Source organism: Solanum lycopersicum, chromosome 8, assembly GCF_036512215.1.
Source record: "Solanum lycopersicum chromosome 8, SLM_r2.1".
Taxonomy (NCBI): domain Eukaryota; kingdom Viridiplantae; phylum Streptophyta; class Magnoliopsida; order Solanales; family Solanaceae; genus Solanum; species Solanum lycopersicum.
Genome location: NC_090807.1, coordinates 27,457,821 through 27,468,213, shown reverse-complemented (window position 1 = coordinate 27,468,213; position 10,393 = coordinate 27,457,821). Strand labels below are relative to the sequence as shown.

The 10,393-nt window shown below is 38.6% G+C and overlaps 2 protein-coding genes across 2 annotated transcripts; both read left to right on the top strand.

Moving 5' to 3' along the window:
- The first annotated feature begins 5,304 nt into the window (after positions 1-5,304).
- Positions 5,305-6,174, top strand: LOC101254115 (uncharacterized). The gene is made up of 2 exons (XM_004244936.1): positions 5,305-5,441; positions 5,670-6,174. Exons 1-2 carry the CDS (start codon positions 5,305-5,307, stop codon positions 6,172-6,174), a joined length of 642 nt encoding a protein of 213 aa, XP_004244984.1.
- Positions 6,175-8,326: 2,152 nt separating this feature from the next.
- On the top strand, positions 8,327-9,452 carry LOC138337878 (uncharacterized). The gene is made up of 4 exons (XM_069288315.1): positions 8,327-8,434; positions 8,536-8,763; positions 8,998-9,095; positions 9,188-9,452. The coding sequence occupies exons 1-4, from the start codon at positions 8,327-8,329 to the stop codon at positions 9,450-9,452; spliced, it is 699 nt and encodes a 232-aa protein (XP_069144416.1).
- Positions 9,453-10,393: the final 941 nt, after the last annotated feature.

The following is a 10,393-nucleotide window of genomic DNA, read 5'->3' as shown; positions in this document are numbered from 1 at the left end:
CAAGTAAACTGCAATGTACTATAATGGCATAGTTTGATGTATCACTACAAAGTTGATGAATACTAATAGTCAAGTTGCGATGCTAAAATAACCTTTTTATGCTTAGTTGTTTCTGCAGTATGATGAATATTTGCATCTGAAGATTGAAGTTCTGAAACATCCTTCATTTCTTAATGATCCTTAAATGTATCTTCAGTTTGTATTTCTTAAACATGCTTTTTGTTCAATCAAAATAAGTCAATGGTAAATTATATAATTTGATATACGCAAGTAATAACGTAAAATAAACTTGATCTTCAACATGAAAATAAGCTACACCGATGTTTTGATAATTATTGGCAAACTCCATTTGTATCGATGGGGTTAGTTGTTGATCAAACATAAAGGTACTTGTTTGGTGTTCATCATTGTCTTTTTTATCAAAAACTTCAACAATGTTACGGTGTAGACTTGCTGCCCATCTTCTTCATGAAATAAGTTTGAAACATAATGACCTATGATAATTAAAACACAAAAAAAAAACACATTTATAATATAGTACCTTTGCTTGTTGTTCGTCCTCCCTATTCCTTGAATTCATCACCTCAGAGTGATTTTCCTTTATAAAATTCACAAGATACTCAAATTTACTGTCAACCTATTAAATAAAATTAACATTCAGTTTTATATTTCTGAATAACATAAAAAAGTTGATATCATTACTTAAGTATTCCTTCATATGTTGTTTTAGTTCTTTAATATCAGGATATATAAACATATCTTTTTGGACTTATGAAGAGACATGGACAGAAGATATATTAGTAGGCAGGGTAGGTTCTTCATCTGGCATTGAGAATGACTGGTCTAATGGCGGTCTTAACTGCTCTGATGATTTAGGTTTCGACCCCTTTGTTTTATGTGTATCATGTTTCTTTCTCTTTTTGGGTGGTGGTGGAGATGATGTACCTGTAACAACCCTAAAAATGAACAAGTTAAGTAATGTTTAATGTGTCTAGGATGCCTACAATTAGACCGGGTTCACACTGATTGATGCGCGTAGAAACAGACCTCTGAACCCTTGCTACAGCCAAGCCAACTAAATTGGGGAGTTAGTTGAGCTAGAAAAGATTGGGTCCAGACATGTACGGCACCCGAATACGAAGATTTACCCGGATGAGTCTTTACTGGACTTAAAGAGGGGAAATCATAAGTTTGAAGGGTCTAGGGGTAAAATGATCTTTTTCCAGGATAAGGGTAGTATCGTAATTACCCTAAATATGTAATTAATTATTTAATTAATAAGATGGAGGGGTATTTTAGGGAGAGAGGGCTGAATTGCCCTTTCAGCAAAATCTTGCTCCATCCAGGTTCGAACCTAGGTGAAAGCAATGATTTAATTTGTTTTATTTAAATTGGCAGATTAATTTAATAAATTAATAATTAATGGATGATTTTAAAAAAAGGTAAAATCAGATTTTATTTATTAATTAATTTGACTAAGTCTCGCCAACAAGTCCTAGTTCTAAGGGGACACTTCCTCACACATCTCTCTTTCACGCCTATCTATCTATCTCTCACTTCTGCCTCTCTCTCAACTTCATATTTTTTGTCTACTTTACGAAATAGAAAACAAAACAAAAGTTCTTCACATTTTAAGAACTTACAAAAATACTAACGAACAAGCTAATCTAAGAAACGAAAAGTTAACGAAATTTCTAGTTGGGTAAGGTGTGAGATTTGTTGGTGGACGTGAATTGGAGGTCAGTTTTGGGCAGCAAGTTTCATTTGTTGAACAACGTTAAAATCAGATTTGGGTTTTCTTAATCTTGGTCCCTTTCCCACGAGAGCCCTATGATTCAGTCGATTCTAATTCGAAAACTAGGATTGTTTCTCCGTTGTTGCATGTCCCTATCACTGGCTCCCATTGATTCGTAGGTTGGATATGTTTGCTGGTAGAAATTAGGGGTGTAATGTATTTAGTGATGATCATGTTCATGTATGTGTGTTCAGATTTATGAGATTATTAAAGTATGTTTTTCCAAGACTATGTGATAAGTATGTGTACACAGTGTGTGTTGCCGTTGCTCTTGGACACGAATTGGAATATGGAATAACATGTTTTATGATTGTATTTCACGTGCAAAAACTTATATCATGATGCTCATATGAAGTATAATGTGGCTGATTTGAGTGAAAAACTAATAGCTAAATAAATTAAGAAATGCCCTAAGAATTAACTCAAAATGATGATGAACAGAAGCTGAAAAATGTAACTCAAACTTTCAACACAAAATGACGAAAAATAAGTGAGGTCACTGAGGATCGAACCAGTGACCTCACCATGTTAAAAATCATTGAAATGATGTGAGTTAAAAAGAATGTGGCATATGGGATACGAACCCGTGTGACTTGACCAAAAATGAAAAGAAAAATAATTTAAAAAAAATAAGAATGAGGTGTGTGGGGTTCGAAACCACAACCTCTCTGTCAAACATTAGAGAGAATTAAAAGAAAGATAAAATTTGAGGCATGTGGGAATCGAACCCACAACCACACAGCAGAATAAAGGAAATTAAAGAGAAAAGAAAATGAGGTTGTGGGGGTTCGATCCCACACCCTCTTGGTCAAAACAAAAATTGGTTTAAGGAAAAAATAAAATAAAAGGTAATGAGGTTGTGGGTGTTTGATCCCACATTCTCTCAATCCTATGAACGAAAACTAAGGAAAGAAATCAAGGGGAAAATGAAATGAAGGTGTTGGGGCTCAATCTTGGGTTCTTAAGCCATGTGGATCTAACCGAAATAAAAATGTAAGTGTTGTCCAAGGGATGCGAAATAGGGTTCCCTTGCCTAAATTCCATTTTGATACATAATTCATACGTGAATAAATGTTCAAAAATAATGTTGCCTACATATATCAAAATGGATATCTTGGAATACTTACAAAATGCATAAGTCTTGTACCACATAATCGTAGGATGATATGAATCACTTAAACGAACTATGATTGAAGTATCATGGCTTGTATATATAGACCTATAAGTCTAGCATACGTGTAAACAAAGTGAATCTAAGATGTATGAAACGAAATGATGAAACCCTAGAAGGGTAAAGTAAGAGTGTGAAACACACTATATGGCCAAGTGCATTGGCATATGATGAAATGAACATTCATGTAAGAAGAGGTGAGTAATTATGAAGATAAAATATGCTAAAGCTAATGGATTTGGTGACAACATGATAAGAGGCAAATGTGAAAGATGAGAGCAATCTCAAATGAGCCTAAGTAAATGTTACCAAAATGTACTAACCTATGAGAGTGTAAAGCTAAAGAAGAGTCCAGTCTCTGTGAACACTCTAACAAAAGTATTGAAATTAATGTATACTTAATACTAATGATGAGATGAGAAATAATCTATTGAGATATGATGTCTTCATACTAGTAGCCAGCTTCCATGACGTATAAGTTGAATGTAATGGAACTTTTTACTGACACTGTTAGTCTAGATATAAGCGGTGATACCTTCTTTCGGAAAGGACGGAGGTTCACGTAACTCTCATGAGATGAGATTGTCCGTCATGCCGGGTATAGGTCTCCTTATATCTCCAATTCTTTAAACCTATACTGCCAATATAGGGATCTAGCAGGTTCAATTCCCTATGTACGTTAGCATGTTTTGGGTCACTTTGGTTGGTGATTTCACCTCTTTTCGATGTGGGGCAGACACTGGATTTCATGATGCTCACATGATCTATGCCTGTTAAAGTTAAAGTTCCCAAAGAAAGAATGAGGTCAGCCTTAACGAATGCACATAATAAAATGAACGATACCAAAGGTGTTAGGATAGGATAATCAAGAGGTGAGATAGAATTAAGTAATAACACTAGGTTATTCGTGGTCATTGCACAACAAACCCGATGAGAGTCTTAAACTATATCCTAGGTATGAATGGTTGCTGCACTAGTATATAAAAGAATGAAAATGAAGTACGTACGAATGAATGAAGCAAATTTTGTGTTTGTTAAAGAAGGCTCCCTAGTTGAGGTCCCATATTTTGAGCCCTCATTTTGGGAAGTCCTAATGTCAAGTCCATGATTCCAAGGTCTCATGGCATATGAACGAATGATATGCAATGTGTATCTGATATATGCAATATGTTATGTACTACATGTCATATGTTATGTGTTGTGTTCAATATGATACGTATGATGATGCATGTTACTCTCATAGCATGATTTTCATAATCCGATTTTGGCAAGTCCACTGACTTGAATTTCCATAAATCATATCGTTAGGATAGAGCTCTTTTTAGTCATGCATGTACTTGGTGTGTGCTTGCATATACTCATACATAGTATAAGTGTGTACTAAACCCATATAACTATCTACTCTTAGGTGCAGGTGCAGCTGGACGTTAGAGCTTACAGGTCGACGCTGAAGTTATCCGGATGGGGAGCATTCATCCAGATTTGGTAGGACCTCATGCTTTCGAGGATTCTTTCCCATTATATTCTAGCTTATATATAGGTTTGAGTTAGTGGAGTATGTTCCACTAGCGTTTCTTTCTCATCATATTTTAGAAATTGTATTGGTTCCATTCTAACAAGTATACACTTAATGTCGTATGGAACTATTTCTTTCATTTGATGATCTTAATATTATATGGTTGATTGTGAATGCTTATGAGTATAAGTAGAACGTCTTAAATGAATGTTAAGTAACAAAAAGTTCAAATTTTTCGCTAAAATTAACATAGATGAAGTAATGATGGCATAAGTAGGCTTGTCTATGACGTCTGAGAGGTCAATGACGCCGGTCTCGTCGTGACAAACTTGGTATCATAGCGTTAGGTTAAATTCCGAGGATAATAAGTTCACATAAGCCACATCGAGTAGTTTCTAAGTCATGGTAGTGAAGTGCGCCACTATCCTGAATTAGAGACTGCATGATGCATATGAAAACTTCCTTTCTTCTAATCTTATTGTGGCTTCTGTAATGTCTCATTTTTTGATATTATGCACATGTCTAACATAAATCCTTGTTGTCTTTAGAGAATGAATACTAGGAGACACATTGGTCAGTGAAGAGGAGGAGCAGCTTGCTGGGCACAATCAGGTTCCACCCCAGGCTCCAGCTGAAGGAGTGACTATGCTGGTTAATTTTGCTGGGTTGACTGATGCAGAGGTGCGGGCATCTCTTGCCCAGATGGCACAGGCCATCACTATGCAGGACCAGGCCATGACTGATTAAGTCAACCAGTAGAATGTTCAAAGGGAAAAACCATCGGTTCATAGCATGACTGGTAGGCTATAAGACTTCACAAGGATGTATCCTTCTACTTTTACAGGGTCCAAGACTTCAAATAATCCCCAGGAGTTTGTGGATGAGGTAAATAAGATTTTGGTGGCCATGGGTGCCACAGATACAGAGAAAGCTGAGTTGGATTACTATAAGCTTAAGATGTTGCACAGACTTGGTGCAAGATGTGGCAGGATAGTCGTGCGTTGGGCGGAGTTCCGATAAATTAGGAGTTGTTAAAGACAGCTTTCCTAGAGAGATTCTTCCCAGGGAGATAAGCGAGGCGAAGGTTGAGGAGTTTATCAACCTTAAGCAGGGATCAATGAAAATCCGGAGTATTGCCTGAAGTTTGTTAAACTATCAAGGTATGCTACTTCCTTTGTATCTAACAGAAGGGATGAGATGAGTAGGTTCTTCACAAAAATCACCGGAGATCTGGAGCAGGAGTGTCGGGATGTGATGCTCCACAATAACATGGACCTCTCCAGGTTGATGGTGCATGTCCAACAGGTAGAGGACAGCCAAAAAAAGAGCGGCGTCCGTAATGCTAGGAGGCCTAAGCCTCATGATCAGGCATGTTGTAGAAGTGGGAGCAACAGGAACAACTTTTGCATCCGTGAGCAGCCCAAGTTTAAAAGGGGGCAACAGAGTTCAAGGAACTCTAACTTTCAGAGGAGTACAACACCTAGAGGCAGACCCGAGCCCAAGAAGCGCAATAGAGATGAGATGCAGCATCCCAGAAAGGACTGTGCTAAGTGTGGCCGTGATCACAGTGGAGAGTGCAGACAGGGCACTAATGCCTTCTTTGGTTGCGGTAAGAGCGGGCACATGGTTAAGGACTGCCCACAGAATAGGGGTCAGACTAGAGGTAATGCTCAGCCTAAGCCTAATTCATAGGGTGCACCAGTAGTCGAGCCACCTAAGAGGAACATGTTCTATGCTCTGAAGGGCAAGGAGGAGCAGGAGAAGTCCCCTGATATGGTCACAAGTATGCTGCAAGTATTCTCAACTTCTGTTTATGCTTTACTTGATCCAGGGTCTACTCTTTCCTTTGTAACTCCTTTACTTTCTCTCACTTTTGATATATTTCCTGAAGTTCTGCATGATTCTGTAGTGGTTAGTACACTTTTAAGGGAAAATGTAAGAACAAATAGAGTATACAAAGATTGGCCAATAGTTGTATGTGGTAAGACTATGTGTGTAGACTTGGTTGAGTTACCAATGCATGATTTTGATGTTATTCTTGGCATGGACTGGATCCGTAGTTGTTATGCTTGTATGGATTGTCGTAGTATGGTTGTGAGATTTTATTTCCCTAATAAAGAAGAGTTGGTCTGGGAGGGGTACAACTTAAGTCATCCTAATCCATTGATTTCGAACCTTAAAGACAATAAAATGATTTCCAAGGGGTTATTGTGTCATCTTGTTAGTGTTAATGATTTAGATCATGACTTTATTTCCATAGACTCAGTGCCTGTGGTAAGTGAGTTCCAAGATGTATTTCTTAATGATTTGTCTGTAGTTCCTCCCCCTCGAGAGATTGACTTTGGTATTGACTTAGAACCTAATACTAAACCAATTTCAATTCCTCCTTACAGAATGGCTCCAGCTGAACTCAAAGAGTTGAAGCTGCAGTTATAAGATCTCACTGATAAGGGTTTTATTTAGCCGAGCATATCCCCTTGGGGCGCTCCAGTGTTGTTTGTGAAAAAGAAAGATGGAACCCTTAAAATGTGTATCGATTATCGGCAGCTCAACAAAGTCACTATCAAGAATAAGTATCCACTTCCCATAATAGATGACTTGTTCGACCAACTCCAAGGGTCTAGTTTCTTCTCGAAGATTGATCTTTGTTCAAGGTACCACCAGCTCAGGGTTAGGGATGGAGATATCCCAAAGACAATCTTTCGTACCTGTTATGGTCACTATGAGTTCCTAGTTACATCATTTGGTCTCACGAATGCACATGCTGCATTTATGGATCCCATGAACAGTGTCTTCCACGAATACCTTGACTCTTTCGTCATAATATTCATTGATGACGTTCTCATCTACTCTAAGAAAAAGGAAGAACATGAAGAACATTTGATACTAACCTTGCAGGTACTTAGACAACACCAGTTGTATGCCAAATTTAGCATGTATGAAGTCTGTCTTAGAACAGTGACCTTCCTAGACATGTTGTGTCCGACAAAGGTGTGGAGGTAGATCCCAGAAAGTCTGAGACTGTTATGAACTTGCGAAAAACCTCTTACTCCCACACATATTTGTAGCTTCTTGGGATTGGCTGGTTATTATCACACGTTCGTGGATGGTTTTTCTTCCATTGTTGCCTCACTGATAGCTTTGACTAAGAAAAAAGCCGAGTTTGAATGGACGAAGACTTGTGAAAATAAATTCTAGGAGCTCAAGGACAGACTCACTTCAGCCTAGGTGCTTACTTTGCGTAAGTATGGTGAGAATTACAGTGTTTATTGTGATGCACCTAGGGTTGGTTTGGGTTGTGTTCTTTTGCAGGGTGGTAAGGTGATAACTTATGGGTCCAGACAGCTCAAGCTTCATGAAAAGAATTATCCCACTCATGAAATGGAGTTGGCAGTTGTGGTAGTTGCATTGAAATTATGGAGGCACTACTTGTATGAAGTGCATGTGGATGTGTTCACAAACCATAAAAGTCTCTAGTACCTGTTCACACAGAGGGAGTTGAATCTACGTCAGCGGAGGTGGTTGGAGCTATTGAAGGACTATGACATGAATATTCACTACCATTCATGTAAGGCTAATATTGTAGTTGATTCTTTGAGTAGGATAAGCATGGGAAGTACAACCCACGTTGATCATGAGAAGAAGGAGTTGGTGAAAGATATACACAGACGGGCCAGACTGGGTGTGCAGTTAGTTGACTCTACTAGTGGGGGTTTTTCAGTTCATCCTAGTTCCTAATCATCCTTAGTAGTTGAAGTCAAGGAGGGTCAGCATCTTGATCCTGTGTTGATGGAGCTGAACGACTCAATGTTGGTTAAAATGAATAAGTCGTTTACTTTGGGAGATGACGACATACTTAGGTACCAGGACAGGCTATGTGTACCAGATGTGGATGATTTGCAGACCAGGATCATTGCAGAGGCCCATGGTTCCAGAAATTCCATACATCCAGGTTCCACCAAGATGTATCATGATCTTAAGAAGATCTCTTGGTAGGATGGAATGAAGAAAGACATTGCAGAATATGTGGCTAAGTGTCCTAATTGTCAACAGGTTAAGACAGAACATCTTAATCCTGGCGGACTTACTCAGTTTATTGAGGTTCCGTCTTGGAAATGGGAGGCCATTAATATGGACTTTGTGGTTGGTCTTCCGAAGACTAGGAGGCAACATGACTCCATATGGGTTATTATAAACAAGATGACTAAGTCTGCCCACTTTATCCCTGTGAAGTCTACTTACAGAGCCGAGGATTATGTGAGACTCTACATTGATGAGATTGTGAGATGGCATGGGATTCCTTTGTCTATCATTTAAAATAGAGAAGCTCAGTTCACTTCACATTTCTATAGATCCTTCCAGAAGAGCTTAGGAACACAGGTAAAGCTTAGTACTTGCCTTTCATCCTCAGACTTAAGGGTCAGACAGAGCGCACCATTAAGACATTGGAGGATATGTTGAGGGCGTGTGTGATTGACTTCAGGTGTAGCTGGGACGACCATATGCCTTTGATAGATTTCTCGTATAATAACAGCTATCACTCAAGCATTGGGATGGTACCGTTTGAGGCGCTATATGGTAGAAGGTGTAGGTCTCCAGTTGGGTGGTTCAAGGTTAAAGAGTCGTCCATTTTGGGTCCAGATATCATTCACGAGGTCTTATAGAAGGTCAAGGTTATTAGGGACATGTTGTCTACTGCTTACAGTCGGCAAAAGTCTTATGTAGACAACAGAAAGCGGCCTTTAGAGTTTGATGTTGGTGACCAGGTCTATTTGAAGATATTACCTATGAAGGGAGTGATGAGGTTTGACAGTAAAGGGAAGTTGAGTCTGAGGTATGTTAGTCCATATGAGATCCTACAGCGTGTGGGTGAGGTGGCCTATGAGTTGGCATTGACTGCGGAGATAGCTTATGTTCAACCAGTTTTTCATGTATCTATGTTAAAGAAGTTCCTAGGTGATCCAGCATAGATTTTACCTGTTGAAGGTTTGGTGTCGATGAAGAGTTGTCTTATGAGGAGGTACCTATTGAGATTTTAGACAGACATGTCAAGCGTCTAAGGAACAAGGAGATTACCACAGTGAAGGTATTGTGGAGGAATCATCTTTTTTAGGGTGCTACGTGGGAGGCCGAGGCCGATATGAGATCCCGCTACCCTCGTCTTTTCAGCTCTTGAGGTTAGACTTCCCACTCTTAAGTCTAACCTTATCTCTCCGTTCTTTGTTGTTATTGCTTCTTTGTGGATACTAATTATGTTATGATCTGACTAGCATTATGCTAGATCTTTAGTAGCGTCATTCGGGGACGAATGTTCCTAAGGGGGTGGGGGGGATAATGTAACAACCCTAAAAATGAATATGCTAAGTAATGTTTAGTGTGTCTAGAATGCCTACGATTAGACCGCGTTTACACAAATTGATGCAAGTAGAACCAGAACTGTGAACCCTTTCTACAACCAAACCAAATAACTTGGGGAATTATTTGAGCTAGGAAAGTTTGGTTCTAGCCATGTAGGGCACCCGAATACGAAGATATGAGTCTTTACCGGACGTAAAGAGGGGAAATCTTCAGTTTGGAGGGTCTAGGAGTAAAATGGTCTTTTTCTAGGCTACGGGTAGTACTGTAATTACCTTAAATATGTAATTAATTATTTAATTAATAAGGTGGAGGGGTATTTTAGGGAGAGAGGGCCGAAATTGCACTTTTAGCAAAATCTTGCTCCATCCAGGTTTGAACCTAGGTAGGAGCAATGATTTAACTTGTTTTATTTAAATTGGTATATCAATTTAATAAATTAATAATTAATGGATAATTTTAAAAAAGGGAAAATCAGATTTTATTTATTAATTATTAATTATTAATTAATTTGACTAAGTCTTGCCAATAAGTCCTAATTCTATGGGGACACTAC

Excerpts from the sequence above, each read along its gene's own strand:
- LOC138337878 (XM_069288315.1), top strand. The coding sequence starts at position 8,327 with ATGACGACATACTTAGGTACCAGGACAGGCTATGTGTACCAGATGTGG. Across the intron at positions 8,764-8,997 it reads GACTCTACATTGATGAGATT|ATTTCTCGTATAATAACAGC; the intron begins GTGAGATGGCAT and ends TGCCTTTGATAG. Across the intron at positions 9,096-9,187 it reads CTCCAGTTGGGTGGTTCAAG|TCGGCAAAAGTCTTATGTAG; the intron begins GTTAAAGAGTCG and ends TACTGCTTACAG.
- LOC101254115 (XM_004244936.1), top strand. The coding sequence starts at position 5,305 with ATGTATCCTTCTACTTTTACAGGGTCCAAGACTTCAAATAATCCCCAG. Across the intron at positions 5,442-5,669 it reads GATTACTATAAGCTTAAGAT|AAGGGATGAGATGAGTAGGT; the intron begins GTTGCACAGACT and ends TGTATCTAACAG.